The 19,915-nt window shown below is 43.1% G+C and overlaps 7 protein-coding genes across 7 annotated transcripts; 2 read left to right on the top strand and 5 right to left on the bottom strand.

Annotated features, from left to right (window-relative positions):
* Window positions 1–216: 216 nt before the first annotated feature.
* Window positions 217–4,514, bottom strand: L203_100331 (uncharacterized protein; the record flags this gene model as incomplete). Its single annotated transcript, XM_066209790.1, has 7 exons — window positions 217–404; window positions 469–604; window positions 661–1,209; window positions 1,254–2,689; window positions 2,735–3,277; window positions 3,329–4,139; window positions 4,197–4,514. 7 exons carry the CDS (start codon window positions 4,512–4,514, stop codon window positions 217–219), a joined length of 3,981 nt encoding a protein of 1,326 aa, XP_066065887.1.
* Window positions 4,515–5,186: 672 nt separating this feature from the next.
* Window positions 5,187–6,379, bottom strand: L203_100330 (uncharacterized protein; the record flags this gene model as incomplete). The annotated part of the gene is made up of 4 exons (XM_066209789.1): window positions 5,187–5,388; window positions 5,442–5,583; window positions 5,632–5,991; window positions 6,040–6,379. The coding sequence occupies 4 exons, from the start codon at window positions 6,377–6,379 to the stop codon at window positions 5,187–5,189; spliced, it is 1,044 nt and encodes a 347-aa protein (XP_066065886.1).
* Window positions 6,380–7,544: 1,165 nt separating this feature from the next.
* Window positions 7,545–11,315, top strand: L203_100329 (uncharacterized protein; the record flags this gene model as incomplete). Its single annotated transcript, XM_066209788.1, has 15 exons — window positions 7,545–7,774; window positions 7,822–7,852; window positions 7,910–8,077; window positions 8,132–8,200; window positions 8,251–8,577; window positions 8,638–8,727; window positions 8,785–8,950; window positions 9,008–9,405; window positions 9,464–9,559; window positions 9,608–9,717; window positions 9,773–10,028; window positions 10,079–10,199; window positions 10,259–10,450; window positions 10,498–10,947; window positions 10,999–11,315. 15 exons carry the CDS (start codon window positions 7,545–7,547, stop codon window positions 11,313–11,315), a joined length of 3,021 nt encoding a protein of 1,006 aa, XP_066065885.1.
* Window positions 11,316–11,494: 179 nt separating this feature from the next.
* On the bottom strand, window positions 11,495–13,940 carry L203_100328 (uncharacterized protein; the record flags this gene model as incomplete). Its single annotated transcript, XM_066209787.1, has 9 exons — window positions 11,495–11,504; window positions 11,558–12,052; window positions 12,107–12,229; window positions 12,286–12,649; window positions 12,698–12,836; window positions 12,899–13,010; window positions 13,058–13,622; window positions 13,676–13,796; window positions 13,848–13,940. The coding sequence occupies 9 exons, from the start codon at window positions 13,938–13,940 to the stop codon at window positions 11,495–11,497; spliced, it is 2,022 nt and encodes a 673-aa protein (XP_066065884.1).
* Window positions 13,941–14,142: 202 nt separating this feature from the next.
* On the top strand, window positions 14,143–16,126 carry L203_100327 (uncharacterized protein; the record flags this gene model as incomplete). Its single annotated transcript, XM_066209786.1, has 3 exons — window positions 14,143–14,177; window positions 14,229–16,005; window positions 16,061–16,126. 3 exons carry the CDS (start codon window positions 14,143–14,145, stop codon window positions 16,124–16,126), a joined length of 1,878 nt encoding a protein of 625 aa, XP_066065883.1.
* Window positions 16,127–16,246: 120 nt separating this feature from the next.
* L203_100326 (uncharacterized protein) lies at window positions 16,247–17,462 on the bottom strand (the record flags this gene model as incomplete). Its single annotated transcript, XM_066209785.1, has 9 exons — window positions 16,247–16,296; window positions 16,352–16,426; window positions 16,477–16,773; window positions 16,828–16,863; window positions 16,911–16,916; window positions 16,967–17,013; window positions 17,065–17,314; window positions 17,366–17,382; window positions 17,440–17,462. The coding sequence occupies 9 exons, from the start codon at window positions 17,460–17,462 to the stop codon at window positions 16,247–16,249; spliced, it is 801 nt and encodes a 266-aa protein (XP_066065882.1).
* A 693-nt stretch (window positions 17,463–18,155) lies between these two features.
* On the bottom strand, window positions 18,156–19,612 carry L203_100325 (uncharacterized protein; the record flags this gene model as incomplete). The annotated part of the gene is made up of 3 exons (XM_066209784.1): window positions 18,156–19,049; window positions 19,098–19,555; window positions 19,609–19,612. The coding sequence occupies 3 exons, from the start codon at window positions 19,610–19,612 to the stop codon at window positions 18,156–18,158; spliced, it is 1,356 nt and encodes a 451-aa protein (XP_066065881.1).
* Between the last annotated feature and the right edge of the window lie 303 nt (window positions 19,613–19,915).

The raw sequence follows: 19,915 nt of genomic DNA, 5'->3' as shown, positions 1-19,915 counted from the left end.
TCAAATCAGAAGGATGACTGACTTGTCTTCAACACAAATTTCACTCGACATTCAGAGCGGATTCCTTGGCTAAGTTGCGTATCATATCATACGATTATTCCTCTACCATTTGTGTTGACATATATCTTGGCTCATTCACAATGTACATGAGTCTCTCTGTCTTCGTTCGATTTCGAAGCCAATAACCATACACATTGATCCACAAATGTATCGCTACTACCAATTATCGTCAGGAGGGTCCAAACCTCTTCTAGGAGGCTCTTCATCGCTACTGCTTTCATCCATCTTTGCTTTTGCAAACAATGCGTCCATTTCTTTTTGTTTTTGTTCCTGCTCCGACATGGCGTGCTTTGCTGGAATGAATTTCTTTTTGGCAGAGCTCTCTGTTTTGGGGGCTTGAGATACTATGTTTGATAAGTCAGGCTATCAAATGACTCGTTCGTGTATTTATACATTTCTAGGACATACGGGGGATTACTTCTCTTGGCTGAAGATCAATCATTCTTCGCAGTGCATCTTTCCCATCCAACCATTCTGCGGTAGTCATTGAAGAACTTTCGACATCTACAGTGGGGACATAGATATCGTCTTGGAAGAACTCGAGCTGAAATGTGCATGCATCAGATTTATCATATTCAAACCCACGACCTATTGACGTACCTTATTCCTCGGTATTGTGAAACTGACCTCCTCCAATGTTTTTGCAGTTAACCTAAAGGCCTTAGCTATCTCTACTTGTTTCCAATCGACAAGTCTTTTTGGCAAGAACGCGGTTGCTATTTGAGGTAGATCGCCAGTGAAACCGGGAAGCTTAACAATAGGTGCTCTCTCATTTTCTGGATGGATTTCATAAGTCTGAATAACCCGCTCACCCTTGCCCCAAGCGAAGAGAATGGAGGTATCGGGATCATATACCGGGAAGAGGACTGAAGGGGAGACATCAATGGTCAGTGAAGCGATAGTGACTATTTCTCCGCTCAGGGAAATAGGAAGTCGGTAAAGAAAGAGTTTGCGTTGAGAACCGCGAGAAAATCCAATAGTAATTAGATGCTGGTCGTCAATCCAACTTATTTGGAAAGGACGGGGGCTATCATGTGCTTTGCCTACAGATATAGAAGTGGGGTAACGAGGGTCGAAAACAAGTAAACGCCCATCCTTGGTCCCAACAGCTACCTTGTTTCCTGTAGAGTTAAAAGCTATTCGGAAGACCTATATTGGGTCAGCTGGAACCGCTTTGCGAACATCAAACTTACCCCTGACGCTGGAATCTCTACTTTTTTGACTTCTTCGCCTTTTGATAAGTCCCAGAATCTTATATATGAGCAGCTATGGTCATTGGTTACACCCACCAGCAAATCGCTAGCTGAGGGATGAAACAAGATTTGGGAAATTTTGTCTATGGCTTGACCATGCAGTATCTGGTTTGGTGCAGTCCCGGTGCCTTGTACACCGTCTTCTTCAATTTTCCAAATCTTGACAACACCATCTTCTCCAGCAATAGCCAACCTCTTTCCAGCCCCAAGTTCGACATCAAAGTCTACGATCTCTACGCCTGCTGTCAGATAACCTTCTCCGCCTACAGCGAGCCGTCCCTTCTTCCTCAATGGGTGCACGCATAGGCGACCACCAGTGCCTTGTATTGGGAAAAACGCCAGGTAAGGCGTGAGCTTGAGAATTTGAGAATCTTGATGAAGAGAAGAAGGGGAGGGGATAGAGTTGTATGTTGGAATCAGCGGAGTCTTTGCGGCTAAGAATCTACGAGACCACTTTGGATTGAAGCGTTCTATAAGAGCAAATACTTGTGATTTCGCACCTTGTTGAGTTGTGTTTGAAAGCTTCGGTAAATACGGCTGAGAATGCGTAGCAGAAGGCGATGGTTCCACCTGAGTTGCAGCCTCTTGTCTGAGCTCAGATGAAGCATAATCCTCTTGAGCAAGAGTACACTCCTGCTCCCTCTGATGTCCTTGATCATTTGCTATAACTGTCTTTGGTGCAGAGGGGGCGCTAATTTTAATCAGATCCCTGTGTTTTCCAAATTTCAACTTCAAACAACGATCTCTCCAAGGGACTCTTTCTGCCCAAATGCCACTTTTCCAGAGTTCATATCCAGGCATATACCTCTCTACAAACTTTGCAACTTGCTCGTCAGTCATGCCTTTACCGCTGTTTTTGGCTTTCATATGATGCTCCTGTTCAAGACGCCATTCAAAAACATACTCATATGACTCGGGCTCAATTTGAATAAAAGATGTGAAGTATGGGTAAACAGATGAAGCGAAAGCGGCAAGATAGGAGTTAATGGTTCGAATGGAGGAGATAGGATGAGAGGTGAAGAAAGTCCGAGAGGTGGTTGGCGAAACGGGACTGGGTTGTGTATAGGCTTTTTCCAAATCTGTCTCTGAAAGAGCTGCAAAACCCATAGACCATCCTTCCAGAATAAACACATCAAGAGGTCCAATGACTTTGGTAGTCATTGAGCTACGGTCACCTTCTCCATTGTACAAACTCTTGTCAAAAATCGGAAATTCAACTGTCGAATTAGGAGTATCGTTCAAAGCTCTGACTTTCTCCAGTATCTCAACAGCAAGCCCAACATCATGTGTGCCAGGAAGACCACGACCGGCAAGAAGCACATTGTCATGATGTTTTTGCGCGATCTCCTTCAGACCTTGACGAGTTTTGTACAAATCTGAAACCACATTAGTCTGGAGCATTAGAATCGAACCAATCTTACCATCAATAGACAGAACGGAACTAGTTAATCCTTTCTCTTTCAAATATGGAACAATGCCGGCAGCCAGTGTTGTTTTTCCACACCCCTGGGGGCCTTGTAGGCCAACCATTAAAGGCCCTTTACCACCATTTCTCCTGTGTTCATAAGCCTGGGCAATCAAGAAGTCGCCCATAATTCGAACTTTATACATTAACGATGTATGATTTTCGTTGCCAAAGAGAGGTGGCAAGTCTGAATTGAGTGTAACAGGGGGAGTTGCAGCTGCCAGGAAAGTGGAAGAAACTACGGATGGTGATGCCGCTTCAGCCGCTGGCGCTGATGAGGAATTTGGGATAACAGAAGCGCATGGTATACCATCTGTCTGTGAATTGGTGCTTTCTGACATGACCTGCTTAGTAATGCTTGCGTCTGAGTCAATCGCTTTCGCTTTTGAAAGCTTTTCAATCTTTTCTTCCCAAATATGTCTTCGTGAAGGATCCAAAGAGATAAGTAATGGCAATCGATTACCGCCATGTATCCACTCTACTGAGCTTTGCTCGGGTACTAATCACCATCATCAGACGATTTAAACCTACTCGAGGTTATTCGACGCACCAGTTCCTACGACGTCAGGGTATAGATCTTCATGATAATCAATTAGTTGCCTCCTTGGGACCTTTATAATGACCGGCAACAATGCGTCACCATCTTTGTCTATCACGGGTACTAACAGTTTAGCTATCTCGGCCTTCATAACCTCTAGCTTCGCTGGATGGACAGCCGCAAGTGACGAAGTGGATATAGGAAATTGCAAAGAATGAAGTATTTCTTGATAGCCTTGTGACCCAGAAAGCTCAACCTGACGTACAATCATATCGCCACGACCAGCAACGTAGATAATCTTCCGCTCATGATCAACGATAGGCATGAGAATTCCCGGGTTGGTATCGACGCACTGGGTGAAGATAGCCGATAGAGATGAGCCAGATAAGAGAGAATACTGTCGGTTTCGAGTTTTGGAAAAGGACGTTAAAAACAAATCTTCATCAATCCAAGCGAGCCGTGCAGACTTGAGAGCTTGAATAGGCAGCACTTGGGTGACCATTGCGTCCTTGTTAGAACGAGGGTCCCAAATATAAGCAGCGCCGCTTTTACCAACACCAGCGATGAGCCGTCCGTCGGCTTTCCATGCTACAGACCACATGCCTTTTGGCTCCTTGGCTTCGAGGACGGCACTAGGAGACGTATCGTCAACAGACAGGTCATAGATGGTTGCTGGACAGGCAAGAGTCGAAACCAAAAGAATACCTGGCGTGGTAGGGTGCAGAGCGACATTAGTAATTGGCGAAGACGAATACAGGATAGTTTTGACAAGAACAGGGCTAGATATGTCATTTGAAGAAGACGGGAGATTGTACACCGAGATCTACAACCGCCATATGAGCATTGCAACAGACATCAAATCATTCAGCAATCCACCTACAGCTCCGTCGAGTCCACCGAGTACCACAAGTCCATCTTCCAACCTGCTCAGATCCCAGTCGCCAATCCCGCCTCCGCTTCCCACTCGCATCGATGTCACAAACCCATCGTAGCTCCTACATGAAAGTTCTCCAGTTTGGGTGACGGTAACGATCCAATTTCTGCTAGTCTTGATATTAGAGCTAAAACTGGATGGCACACTCGACGTTGTGGTCAAAGCTGCTGCGCCCGGCAATGATCCGCGATACCATTCTTCAGGATGTGGAATAGAAGCCGCGGCGTTGCGATATTTGGAAGCTCCAAAGCGTGAAGATGCCATTGATAGAATCAGCAAAGGGATGAGATGTATATGAAGCAGTCGTGAAGTGGATTACTTGGGCGATATTGGTTGATTTGATTTTATAGTTTGAGCATTCTTTTCCTTTTGTTATAACTTCGACATTTAAATGTAGAATAGAAAATGCAGACAAAATAATTTTCAATATGAGTGTAGGAATGTATAAAATCAATATTAATTACGGAGAAAAGTTAATTACCTTATACGTTTTTAATTTATTTACTAAAATATTGTATTTCAGTCTTAAATCTATTTTCCTACTTTACATTTCAACATCGCTGACCAAACGCATACATATTGATTCTAATGCTCAAGGAGGTGCTCTCCGTCGCATACATGCCGGAAAACTCATTGAATTATGCGTGGAATCGCCAAAAAAAAATCATGGATTTATCGCTTGTACTGAGCGATAGTTACATTGGGAGTAATCGTGATAAAGCATCTTGGATAGTGATGAATGATAATCATGGCGCAATATTCCCTCCAGCACCTATTCCAGAGAATCAAGTCTCCTTGCTGCAGCTAGGAATACCCATGGATGAAAGTGTGCGACGACTGAAGGAGAGAATAAAGATATGTAATATCCATACAATGATTTTAACTTACACAGTGTGTTTGAAGCCATATCCTAAAATAATATTCAAAACGCAATCATCATCTTCCTAGCCTCTGTTCAACCTTGATCCAAGCCCTCATCGCTCCATCCCATTCTTCCCTGCTTAATGCACTTTCTGCTGGTGACGGCGGTGCAGATATCTTATAACCCATCTTTCTCAAGAATGGTAATGAAGATGCACGAAAGATGTTGATGAACGATATGAAGTGATGAAGAACTGGGATAGGTGTGGGAGGTTGACTACACTCGCAGTCAGTTGCCATTGCACATTGGAGAGCACCATTACAACTCGCTATATCTCAGTGATACGTAAAGCCCAGAATGGGTATCCCCACAGTTCAGGCGCTCGGCGAGGAAGCAGCGAAGCCCATGGCGACAAAGGCGATAGATGATGGACAATAAGTAAATCTGGGTAATTTTGGAAATGAAGGTGTTCTAGTCATTTTCAGCATAGCTTCAGTGATTTTCTTACAATATGCGTACTCTTCATATCTTCGTCCACCTTTGATACATTGGCATCTTGGATAGGCAAATGACAAGCAGCATAACTTTTGGCTAGGCCAGCAATTGCAAGCACTGTACTTGAAGGAGGTATCAGATGGACCAACAATTCCTTTGTTTGTTGCTGCTCGGTCACCGTGGACCATACTGTGATACTAGTTACACCAGCTCCGAGAAGAGTCTTCTCTGAAAGCTGCCTTTTGTGAGCTTTATTCTCCACAAGTGCCTCAGCTTTGCTACCCTGTACCGGCTTAAGACGGGGTGAATCTGGAGGAGAAGGGGGGAGGTTAGTTGATGTTGCCAGAGTACGGATCAACGTTGGTAAAACAGATTGAATTAAACCTTGTAAGCCTTGTCAGTATACTAAAACAAATAGGTGTAACTACAGACCTTGCCCATCCCATACTGATATCTCTTTGATGCCTCTTGCGCTCGCCCATTCAACAGTTCTTTTAACACTCTCCACTAAACCATCTCTTTCTTTCTTCCTAGCTTCGCCACGACGATTGCTAGGAACAAGTACCAGTCCTACATGTTGAGGAGGCTGCACATGTTCGATATCCACCGTTTGTGATGTCGGCGTTGTGAATGCTTGAAAGATTCGCAAGGATAGGGAGAAGAGGCTGAAAATGACATGCAAAAAGACGAGAAGAGGGATGCCGATACTTGCTAGAATACGAGACAGCTGTCTATACAGCGCAATAGATGTGACCTGTAATTGTAGTGACATTTAGGAAATGGGTTGTTAAGTTTCAATTCACATTGAGGAAAACTAAAGAATGGGTGATTAAAGTACGAAATAAACGATGACGTGGAACTTCGAGTTTTATCTTTTCACTTTTTTATTGACTTTTCTAATTCATTCTTTATCACTCGATTACTCTTAAATCTACTCCGTTTCACCATATTCAATGCCTGTCAACGCTCAGGATGCAGGAAGGAATACAAGCGTGCATCGAAATTTAATGACATTAGCAACCTACAAAGACTGAGAATATTGTCAATGGTTGAAAACACCTAAACATACTACTCTGTCAGCTGCAGGTCTCAATGTTATAGGAAACAACAGAAAAGCCCCACTGCCGTCTTCAAACATGAGGACCGTCTCAACTTTTTGAATCAAAAGTTTGGCTGACAACTTTTGGGGCGCAGCTAAGAAAAGAATAATCATAAATCTTGACATCTAACGATGCTGTAGGTGTTTGTGATTGTACAAATGCTACTTCTACCTCGATCGCAAGAAGAAAAAATAATCGTATACGCTTATGTAGTGATATACATCTATCACGACCTATAAATATTGATTATTGGAGAGTAAAGGTTTTGAAGACAAATCGCTTTTCGTACTGCGAGGGTAAGACAGATATCGCTAGGTGAGAGTCATCTTGTCCTAGCTGAACAGCTCACCTGTTGCTTTCAGCTGTTATATCCCTCCTTCCAAAAGACGATCTTTGGGGACAATTATTTGCGTTGATCACGATCCCAGCCGGAGATGGCCGTTTTCTCTTTGAAAGGAAATCTTTCTTGTTAGAATAGCCGCTGATGTATCAACTACTTAGACTTCGCCTCGTTCTTACTGGCCTATATCTCTTATCTACTTCCTTGATCAGAACCAGTATGGACAAAGGACTCATATGGTTTTTCCATTGACACAAAATTTCCGTTGTCCCCAAGGTGCAAAGGAGTATACTATTAACCATCATAGGCTTTAAAAGAAGGATATGATTTACAGCCACTACTGGTCTTCCCTATACAGTCTGCGTTTGCTTGACTTTGAAACTGATCCGCTGATAAAGTGGTATAATACTAACCATCATCAAAGATTCTCAAACTTACTGCGCCGTATTCAGTGCCAGAATTGAGTCAGATATCAAGCTATTGCAAGCGAAAGCAGAATGAATGGTCACAAGCTACCTCCCCTTCAGGTTATCCCAAAACCTACAGTACCAATCAAACTTGTCTTACCACCTACTGAAGACCGCGCCCATAAATATTTCACCTTAACTAATGGTCTGGAGGTCATCGTCGTGAGCGATCCAAAGGCAGAGAAGGCTGCGGCTAGTATGAGCATTGGAGTTGGATACATGATGGACCCTGTCGATCTACCAGGATGTGCGCATTTTTGGTGAGCATTAATGTAAACATTCAGGATCGAAATACTGATTCTAAAAGTGAACATTTAATGTTTATGGGCAGCGAAAAGGTGCGTCCAATTTTACTGGGGCTAGCTCGCGGCTCCAAGCTAAGTGCAGTTGTATAGTATCCTGGAGAAAACGAGTATCAAGAGTATCTGAGCTCACATAACGGAAATAGTAATGCCTTCACAGAAGCCATGGCTACCACCTACTTCTTTGACGTTAGCTCTGATGCTCTTGAAGGAGCCTTTGACAGGTTTGCAGCCATCTTTGTTAAACCTCTGTTTAAAAAAGTAAGTCTCGAAGACAATGTTTGAAGAATGATACAAACTGGTGTTCGCATTTAGGACTGTACTGAACGTGAAATTAATGCAATTGATTCTGAACACAAAAAAAACTTGCAAAAGGATGGCCGAGTGATTATTCAGAAATTGACTCGCATGGATTGTACTAATTTAGTATGCAGCGCTTCATACAACTGGAGAAATATCTAGCCAAAGTCGATCATCCGTACCGCAAATTCGGCACTGGCAACTACGAAACTTTATGGTCTGAACCCCTCAGACAGGGGCGTGATCCTAGGCATGAACTGATCAATTGGTGGAAAAGAGAGTATTGTGCACAGAGAATGAAACTCTCTCTCATCGGCAAACAAGACGTAGAGACGCTTGAGAAATGGGTCAAAGAGAGACTAGGAGATTTGCCGGTGAGGACAGCAGGAAAGCCACAGCAGGGGAATGACGCCGTAAACATTACTTTCGACGAGAATCCAATGAGCGAAAATCAGATAGGCGTAAGTTTGGTGACAAATTTTATGGTACTTACTTCGAGCTCATGATTGACTTTTGGGTAGTATTTTACCTTCGTAAAACCTGTGAAGACGATGAGATTTATCACTTTCAGTTTTCCTTTTCCCAGTCTACACCATCTGTATCAATGTAAAGTGAGACTTGCTCGCATGCTCGCCGTTACGAGGCAGTTCTGATTGTTCTCTTTGTAGCCAGCTTTTATCCTTCGCTTCTTTTTGCATCATGAAGGACGAGGGTCCATTTTGTCTTATTTAAAGAGACAAGGATGGGCCAACTGGTGTGTAGCGGACTGCACTCACGATGCGCTTGGGTTTCTCATCTTTAAATTTACCATAGGGTTGACCCTGAGTGGACTTGGTATGTCTTATTAGAGAATCCCTTGAATACACCGTTATCACTCATAATTTTCATTAGATCGGTATCGCGAAGTTACGCATTTAGTTTTCAAGTACATCCGCTTACTCCGGACACAACCTTTTTCAACCTCTCGTTTTGAGGAGATGAAAGCCATCAAGGATATATCTTTCCGGTTTTCTGAACGTGGAGGTAATAATGGGTATGCTCTTGATTTGTCGACCTCACTGCAGCTTCCAGTACCTCGAGAAAAGATTATTAGTTGCACCAACATTTACGAAGAATACAAGGAGGAGGAACTGATAAGTGCGATTGAACTTCTTAAACCCAACAGTGTTGCTATTATGATTGGATGCGAAGAGCTGCCCAAGGACGTGGAAGGATCTTTCGATGAGAAAGAACCAACTTATGGAACCCAATACAAGAGAATTTCCTTTGATGACCAGTTCAAAAAAGCCGTGAGTCCAATTGTTTTGCGTTAGTGGCACGACCTTGCTTTTGCTTATCTTTCTCCAGATCATGGCAGAAGGTCCCATAAATGAGGTAGCTCTACCTGGACCTAACCCATTTATTCCATCAAATTTTAATGTTCAAAGATTTGAAGTCAAAGAAGTAAGCCGAAAAATGACTATAAAAAAGTGCTGAACTTCCTTGTGCTAGCCTGCGAAACGACCAGTATTATTAGAAGATTCGCCCATCTCTCGTCTTTGGTACAAACGCGATGATCGCTTTTGGCTACCAAAAACAAACTTGATTATAAAGCTTCACTCGTAAGCAGCCTCCAAAACTCCAATTCAATCGTTGGCAAACTGACCATATCTGCAGACCAATCCTGAAAGCAACACCCCGTAATTCAGTCTTGTCCGTTTTATTGTGTGAGCTTTTCATGGATTCGATAACTGAAGATATCTACGACGCTTCGATGGCTATGCTCAACTTCCACCTTACGGTTAATAATGATCGAATTGATATTTCGGCTTCTGGATTCACTGACAAACTTGCTGAGCTGACCGAAGCAATGATGAGGAAATTCGTTGAATTCAAAATTGATTCAGAAAGGTTTGAAAATATTGTGGAAGATGTAACCTCATCAATATATTTGAAAGAGACTGTTGGCTGATTGGAAGATAGAGACGTATAAGCTGGCAGAATTTTTCATTGAAAGATCCGTTCAGAATGGCTGAGTTTTGGAATGCATATGTCTTTCTTCCAAATGCTTGGACGGCGGAAGAAAAGTTAAGGGAGCTCAAATGTGAGATTCGTTATGTTAAAAGTTGTATTCAGGAACAGGCATTGATCTATTAACCTTAGACATATCGCCTCAAGATGTCGAAGCATTCGGAAAGGAATTGATCAAGAGAATACATATAGAGACCCTTGTTCATGGAAACGCTTCTTCTGACGAAGCCAGAGACATCCAGAGTATGCTCGCTGTCATCTTACAGTCTCGTCAACTAGCTTCGGCCGAGAAAAACGCCTCCAGATCATTAATACTTCCACAATGTGAGTTCCATAACGGGCATTATTGCTCCTATCTGATTAGACAACAGGTTCAGAATATATTTGGCAAATCCCTATCTCAAACGAATCTGAGATAAACAATGCGGTAATGTATGAAGTTTATGTTGGCGAACGAGTGGATATACCTCTTCGTTGCAGTCTCGACATATTCGCTCAAATTGTCGATGAGCCCTGTTTTGACACTCTGCGCACTAAAGAACAACTGGGATACGTAGTATTCAGTGGCGCAACTTTGTCAACGGGTATAATGGGGTTCTCAATCACAGTACAGTCAGAACGCGATCCACAACACATTGAGAATCGAATTGAAGCATTCTTAAAAAGTATGAAAGACAAAATCGAAAATATGAGCGATGAAGAGTTTTGCGAACATCGGCAGACTGTTATTGAAAATCGATCAGAAGAACCGAAGAATTTAGTACAAGAAACAGGTAGAATATGGAGAAAGATCAGTGACGGATTCTACGAGTTTGCATGCCGTAAACATCCTTTTTCACGTTCAAGTATAAATTTCACTAACTTTCTCTTAGGGGAAAATGATATTACAGAATTGCGCAAGACAACTAAGGGAAATGTGCTGGATGCTTTCAATACGTACATTAATCCTTCTGCCTCTACTCGAGCTAAGCTATCTGTTCACATGAAGTCTCAAAGGAAAGATGTTATGAAGACTCGATCTGGAATAAGCCAAGAAGACAGAGAAGGCAATCAAGAAGTAGATGCCAAGGTCCAGCCTAGCAATGTGTGGATTGAAGACATACATAAATTCAAGGCTCGTCTTCTCCTTGGTAGAGCACCATCTGCACTAGAATCTTTTATTATAGACAGTGAAAAAGTCATTACATGAGGCAGTGCGAAATTAGCTTTTGTATACACAACGCGGTATTGACAACACCAGAGGAGAGGATGGAAATATATGCTTAAACAGGCGCCTTCAATCCATCTCATATGGTATACATCACAAATGTCGGTTTATGACCCAAGACCTTGACAATACTTCAGGAGTGACCCAATGTATGGTGGTGATCAATTGTTTCTTTGGTACGAGATAAGTGACTTTGTACTCGATTTTTGTGTTTGTATCTTTACCTTGGCAAAGCCGTTCTGGCAGCTTTCCTTTCTGCTTTTCTCCCATGCTTCAGTCTCTCCAATAACCTTAATCTCTTCCTCTTAACGGTACTCTTCAGCCTTTTTGCTCTATTTTCAAAATTCTTTATCACCTTGATTAGATCTTCCTTATCCCAGCCGATCATCTCTGCCGCACTTTGCAGCACTTTTTCGTACTCTGGGGGCAAAATTCCCCGCTGGTCGAATGGATCATAAGACCTTATTCTCTCCCCCGGCATGAGCGGTAACGGTGTGCCACTAAATGTTGACAGAGGCAATTGAGCATAGGCAAGACTTGAAACGGTCGAATGGTAAGTTGCCCATGTGTTTGGCATGTTAGCTTGAGAGGGCCGAGTGACTGAAAAGGGAAGTGGGAAGGGGCTGGCATCTGGAACAGGCGGATGATCGGTAGTAAGAACATTTTCGCATTTATCAAGAAAATCATCAAGATCGTCTTCTGGTAATATTGTGAAATTTCTAGAAATGGGCATCAGTGTTAGCACGAGGATGTATAAGACGAACAAAGGTTACAATTTAGGAGGTCCAGTTTCTCGACTCTGGAATATACCATTATCAAGTCGGTCTTTCAATTCCTTCAGCCAAGGCTCTATTTGAGGTAATCCTATTACAGGGTCGGAACGTAGGATAATTTTTCTATTCCGAAAGCTATTAATATCCAACAGGTGTTTGAAGCGTTTGGTTTGAATCACCTCTCTCGACCATCAAGCCCATAAACACTTTTCATAAGAATTACCCATGCAGCCGCAATCGATAATTCAGGCGGTAACTCATCATACATCATTGTCGTTCTTTCGTATGATATTGTCGTTGACTTTTGAACCTTTTCTCCATTTTCCATGCCTCCATGATTGATATGAAGCGAGTCTCCATCTCCAGCCTTCCTTGTAGTCGCGCTCCTGTTTCTACTGGTACTAAAGGCTAAGTCAGTAGACTGGCGTTTGAATTTCACGCGTGACGGAGCTCGTTTGTGGATAGTAGTCGTTTCACGCGCAGCAAGGTGAAAGTTGATTTCGAGAAGCTGGAGAAGCTGAAGGACAAGGAGATTAAATATTGCTATAAATTAGTCAAAAATACATCACCTTCACGCTGCATCCAACTCACGCGTCCCGCCCAAAGACGATATAATTCTCCAACTCAGAGGTTGCAAGTTGAATACAGGTATTTGAATATTAAACTCTTTTCGCAACAAGCGGGCGAATGTTCTGCAAGAGTCATGTATTTTACTTGGCACAGGGGATCGCTATGGGAAATTGCTTGTCAATATCAAGCCGCGAGCAAATCATTGAGACTTTCTTGACATACTCGGGGCGAGAGCGCCAGCATGACGTCTCTGTTCATATGAACTCTCATATCTTTTGGTATAAGAGATGTGTGCCCGAAATCAATAAAGGGTATCTTGATCTCATTGATCAACCTGCAGTCGTACTCAATGACTTGACAAAGGCAAAAAAAATGACCTACCGCTCTATATCTACACCCATCACAGGAACCCTCAAGATCCATAAACCTATGAGCAATGTGGTAACTATGTCAGAGGCTCGTAACAGTCTCTTTTTTTTCCATCTTGAATCTTCATCGCTTTCGTCCGTTGTTCCACAATGGTCGCTTCCTTTGCTCTCCGAGCTTGACAACTGTGCCAGCAGATATGGATCAATACCTCGATCTGAACCGTCACCGCTTTCATCCCGGGAGTAGTCCAATTGACAACTATCGTCGGAATCGTTTTGATACTCTGGCCTTTCATTGTCCGCCTTGCTATTTTGATTTGACGCGTACAACAGAGCGGCACGTTGAATACTTGCTGGGTGACTGCATAAAATTGACTCTTTCCCTCCTTGGTCAGAATCTGGTGGGTTAAACAATTCAGGTAGAGTCGAAACAGACAACTGATATATCCACAGATCACGGACAATCATCTCAAAAACTTCTGGTAATGACCAGAGCTTCATGAGCGCATGGACCTGATGTCGAAGGAGTAGTTGAAACGCTTGAAGCTTCAGGTATTCAGCTTCAGATCCATGAAAATCTTGAAATGCAGAGTAAGCTAAATTGTACCATTGCTCTTGAGTTTCTGCTCACATTCCTTATTCTTTCTCCCTTCCTCTTTACGTTTATTTATCCTTGGCCCTTTGGTCGTTCGCCGCCTCTGCAGGGCGAAATTAACGCCTCCGTCTATTACATGAAGTTCTGACCGATAGTCCTGTTAGATATCATGTTAACTCAAACAGCAGCACAAGGGAATTTTACTCACCTGTAACACATGGCCATCCTCACAAACGGCATTTCCTGTAACTCTGTCTCTCTTCCACTTCTTTGAACCACATTCTGGACATTTTCTAACCATTTTGTCATCTTTCTTTGTTCAAATGTATTGCTTTTTATATTATTATTCTAAATTCCAACGGAGATGGAAAGTGGAGGTTTTTATGGGATAAAATGAGAAAATGTTTTGGAAAAAAATAAATTTCTAAACCTCCACCAGAGTGATTTATTTATTTAAATATTTCAACAATAGAATACAACTTTTAAACAAAAAAAAAGTAGAAATGGCAAAAATCAAGAAGAGAGGCGATTCTGGCGCGTAAGTAGGAGTACTTCTTTACAAGAGCAGAAGCTGAGAGATAACTGGTAGGGCCAAGAACTATGTCACAAGGAACCAAGCCTTGAAAAAGTTGCAGGTATCGCTCTCTGACTTTAGACGGTTGTGTATCTTGAAAGGGATCTACCCTCGAGAGCCTCTCAACAAGAAGCGAGCCAATAAGGGCTCATCGGCTCCCGCTTCATTTTATTACCAAAAAGATATCCAGTATCTTCTCCATGAGCCTCTACTTGTCAAATTTCGGCAACACAAAGCGTTTGCAAAAAAACTTGCTAGAGCTATTGGACGGCAGGAATGGGGTCTGGCCAAAAATTTGGAAGATGCGAAGCCAGTGGCCAGATTGGACCATCTTGTTAAGGAAAGGTATCCTACCTTCACCCTGGCGCTACAAGACTTGCAAGATCCACTCAACCTTGTTCACTTATTCTCCACTCTCCCTACTAACCCCGTTCCAGGCAAGACACTTGTTCCTTCAGAAGTCATTTCAGAGTGTAGTCGACTCATCTCGGAATGGAAGCTCTGGGCTATCAAAACTCATTCACTTCGAAGGATCTTCCTCGGTATCAAAGGCGTCTATTACGAGGTTGAAGTTCCAGGCCAGGGTGGAGAGCCAGTAATGGTCAGGTGGTTAGAGGGCTACGAATTCCAACAACACGTCCCTCATGATGTTGACTTTAGGATTCTTTTGACATTTTTAGATCTTTATCGAACCCTTGTTGGGTTTGTATTGTTTAAACTCTACACGGAACAAAATCTCGTCTATCCGCCTCCTCTAGATGCTGATCTCGACGAAAAAGGAGAGTATGTTGGCGCTTTCAAGCTAGTCGAGAAAAAAATTGCCGAGGGTGCAGAAAGTGCTCAAGTCTCTAAGAAGGCTGTTCGAAAAGCTATCAGGGGTATTAAGGCTACAGGTCAAGATGAGGATATGGATAGGGATGAGGACCAGATTGGTAGTAAAGAGGAGGACGAAGATTTTGTGGAGCGCCCAAGCAAAACTCAAGAGGTTGAGGATTTAGCGACAGCTCCTTTGGCCACCTACCATTCTCTACTTGCTATCTCTTCCAAGCCCGGCCCTCAGAACCTTCTCTTCTTCCCTTATACTTTTTACCTTTCGAGAGAGACATCATCCAGAACGTGGGAGTTTGTTATTCGTGCCGTGGGAGGCAAAGTCGTCACCTCCCTCGTTGCTGCTTCGCCGAATGAAGCGCCCAATGCCGACTCCATAACTCACGTCATCATTGACCGACCAATTACTATCGAGAGGATGAGAGAACTGGAAGCTGGTAGAAAGTGGACTTGGGTTCAACCGCAATGGGTTGCTGACTGTGTAAACAAGAATAAAATCATCAGTAACGAAAGTTACGGACCAGGACAACTGTTACCTCCACATCTAAGTCCCTGGGATGGAGAAGGAGAGCTTGAAAGGCCGTGGTTGGAAAACAATGAGGGGATTGATACAATAGAGGAAGAAGCAGAAGATATTGAGCCAGATGTGGAGGATTCTGAAGATGAGGAAGAGGAAGATAATAAAGACGAAGTTGAGCCAAACTACCCACCTTCTCTTCTTGCATCTGCCCAAGACCCCTTAAACCCAACACTTCTCCACGCTGCAGAGCTTGAAGCTGAGACTAATGGTGTTGCTCACTCTGCTTTCCGTGCTCAGCTCAAAGAGGCCACTAAGAAGTTCACTAAACAGGCACCAACGGCTGCAGGTAAGAAAGAAGAGGACTTAAGAAAGATCATGATGAGCAACAAAAAGGCCAAATTGTACGAGAAGATGCAATATTCCAATCGCGAAAGGGCTGCCGAGGTAAGCAGATTATTGCATCGTAGATTCTGAATGCCTGGCTTATACTTTTTTACAGAAAGAAAAGTTAGAGAAAAAGAGAAAGACCATCGAGAAGAGAAAAGCAAAGGAAGCTCGAGTTTAGATAACACGAGAGGAAGATGTGCACATTACTTCTGTTCATTCTTACTGCATCTTGGTATGATTCGTCCATGTACTTGTTTTAACCAGCATCACCTTTACATATGTTAATTTGGCTTAGCCATCATGATCTATGAGCCAACGTGGGCGAGGCTTGGTTCACTGGAAGGACGACTATAGGATTTGTTACCATTAGTCTCACTTGCGAGAATGAGCTTTTTTTGCTTACATAGTTGGGCAATATTGACATGAGGCGGCCTCGACGCAACCCAAACAATCTCTTCGGCAATGTCTTCTGCCACCACTAGACAAAATTTAGTTAAAATCCCTCCATTACCCAGTACGGATACTTACATGGCTGCAAGCCCTTGTAGACCGTATCAGCAGCATCCTTATCACCTCTAAATCTGACAAGCGAGAATTCCGTTTTCACCATCCCTGGCTGAATTTCAGCTATTCTGATAGGGGTGTTGACGAGTTCCTTCATGAGGGCACTGTTAAACCCCGTAAGAGCATGTTTTGTCGCACAATAGATGGAAGCCCCAGCGTATGGCTCCCTGCCAGCAATGGAGCCAAGGTTGATTATTGTCCCAGCATTGCGTTCTTTAAATTGACGAACAAATATTTGAGTAAGATGGATAAGGCCAAGAACTGCAGAAACGATGTAAGAGCTTTATAGGCACAGTCAAAAAGGTCATCACTAACCATTGGTGGAAAACATGGTGTTGACGTCGGTATCGGCTATGAACAGAGTCAGACCACGGTTATCTCTAGGACTTCTTCCATACCGATATCTGTCAATTGTGAGCTGTAATAATCGGTGATGACTGTAGCGACGACGCACCTCCCACATGCTCCCTGCCCTTTACCAAGCCAGCGTTGTTGACAAGGCTGACAGTCTATCAGCTAATTCCATCTCAATCCATTCAAGCTACCACTCACATGTCTACTTGCAAGCCTTCCAATTTATTTGGGACAGCATCCAAGTCTTTGTTTTTTTGCATATCAGCCTCAATGATGACGACCTTACCGCCTTCTCTGCTTCCAAACGCTTTGTGCGCGGCTTCACATTTGGACTTGACAGCTTTGAGGTTTTCGGCCCGACGAGCGAGAAGGACGAGATTTGAGCCGGTTTTGGCAAATAGCTGGGCCGTAGCAGCGCCGATACCAGCAGAAGCACCAGTAATAAGGACTGTGTTTATGTAAGAACATATATTCTCCTAATTAGTTGTTTGTATAGCACCTGTTTTGCCAGCCAAACTAGGTTGATTATCATCAGAACACTTGCCGACTTTTGGGAATGAAGAATGGACTTACCGAGAAGTGTTGAAGACGGACATTGTATTCAACTGCTTAGATACTTGCCTGATATAGATTTGGCTTGTTTTCGACGCTTTTTTGAATGTATTAAACATGGAAATAAGTTGGGAAAGAAAAAAGGAAAGTGAATGACTTTTATCGTTAAACTGGAATGAGCAGCGATTTCCGGTATATTGCCGAAAATCGGCTAAATTTTACAACAGCCAAGCTATATGTGAAGTACAAAGATAACGCTTATTGTGATACGAGCGGAGTTGATTAATTGTTATTAGTTTTTTTTTGAAAAGATAAACGAATTATATTTTAGCAATCTATGCCTACGCCCAACATTAGCAAAGCTCTCTTCATCATTACTAAAATGAACTGTTGACTTGCTTGTATTCTTGCTCGAGTTACAGGGAATAATAGGACCTTGTCAACATTGTCTGCGATGTCGATAAATCTTACCATACTCTGTGTCATGAATATTACCAATAATTAATATCCACGCTCTGTATCAAAAGGTCACAATAATGCAATCTACGTTGCATTATTATTTATTGGCTATATTCCATGGATTAATTCCAAGGTTCTGACACTCTGCTCGATAGTCTGGCACGATTTGCATAAGCAGCCAAGGTTATACACCGGAGTTGGAGCGTATCTTAGCCACGCATTGTGCAACTTGAAACAAAAATCTCCAAGCAATCATTTCTAGATACACCCTGTCCAGCTCAATTTTGTCCAGAATCGGCTCTTTGTCTCTTAATATACTCCCATGCTACACCCTCTGCCGCAGATGCCGTCATCCCCTTCTGTTCCGTTCTATCTAGAAGGATTCCGTTACCAGCAATAACACCTACCACACAAGCCCAAGCTTCTGCAAGCGGCCTCCAAGTCTCAGCTCTTGCGATACCCAGACAGCAAAGATTCTGCCATACTGCTTGAAGAAGAGCAACTTTTTCAATGAGCCCTTGTACCGTTAGGCTCGAAATGGCGTCAACCACTAAGCTAGGGGTGTTGTATGACTCGGGCAGGCCGAGAAGTTTTGGTAGGAGAGGAAGAGAAGGTTGGTGAAGATGCCAGTGGATGATACTAAACGCTTTGGGGGACGGAAGAGGAATTAAGATCACAGGGATGTGGAGAAAGCCGTGCTTGTCTTTGTAAGGTGCAGGCAGCTTGACTGAATGGACAGGATCCATTTGCAGAGAACACTCTGAGGCGACGGACGATCCAGACACAGATTTATGGTCGGCCTCGTCAGCAAAAGATGAAAACTCAGCAGTAGGTGAACACGTGCCAAAGGGAGCAGAATCAAAAGTGGTATATTTTGGCCAAAAGGCGCATTGAGTAGAAAAAACGAGACTGTTCACGGCAACCATTTGGTCACTGCCCGTACGTCGTCTATTCAAACCAGTAATGATAAGCAGCAGGTCGGGCTCAAGAGCTTCTTTCTCTGACTGGGGCTTTTTACCATCCAGAATCTCCGGAATAGCAACAGCAAAAGTGCTATTGGGTCTGATGGAAGAGTTGGGATGAACGACGGACGTGTATGGTCTATATGCCATTGTATTGGAAGCAATAGCAGGAAGATTCTTGGCAAGTCGGTCCATCATATGCTCAACAGGCTTTGACATCGTCAACTCTGTCACCGTCCAGCTGCCCATAAGACTTACAATATCTCGGCATGATTTGTAGTGCACTACCCGTACCTGAGGAATACTTGGGTAAGGGAGCTTGATGGGTATCTTGATGTCGCCCCGGATTGGGCACTTGGGCTTACAAAGGGGTTTTCCCAGTTCGTTCTCATCCATTTCCCGTTCTTCCTGGTTCAATTCGAGGTGAGAAACAGCGAGTCCATCATCACCTTGACCTCCTCTCAAAGACTCATCTGGACTGTGTTGAGCAGTTCCTTCTCCGTGAGCGATGGATTGAGCATCGTTAGACTCGGAACTCCCTTGTCTAGTGACCATGTCTATACCTTGATTCTCAATTTTTTCTTCTTGATCAGGACGAACTCCTTGTTGTGACTGTTCTGGCGCATGCACACCCATATCCCAATCAACAAAGCCAACTTTACAATGTTTCTCATCTTGTGATTGTCCAAAAGAGTCCATGGTGGGCCGCTTCGATCCTAATAAATAACCGTCAGTATACATCTTAATGTTAGTACTAGCTACTATTCACCCATACGTTGTACTATGCAAGTATATGCTTATACTTGACAGATCGTTTGCCACCTTGTCCGCAGACACTCCCACTGCATTTCTATGCTGGCTTTTATATAACCTTCTCCCTTACCTATGGCCATTATACAAAGGCAAAAGACAAAAAAAAGACAATGAACAAAAAAGCTGAAAAGTATTAGACGAAATCGCACAGTGATTGGCCCACTCCTTTGGCTGAACAAATGGCATAAATTGTCTTTGTATTTGATTTTTTTTTCTTTTGTTTGACATTCATCCCAAGACTTTTCCATCTCGTAGAAATAACT

Source organism: Cryptococcus depauperatus, chromosome 1 (assembly GCF_001720195.1).
Source record: "Cryptococcus depauperatus CBS 7841 chromosome 1, complete sequence".
Lineage (NCBI taxonomy): Eukaryota > Fungi > Basidiomycota > Tremellomycetes > Tremellales > Cryptococcaceae > Cryptococcus > Cryptococcus depauperatus.
The sequence above is the reverse complement of the archived record's forward strand: the minus strand, read 5'-3'. Positions and strand labels throughout refer to the sequence as shown.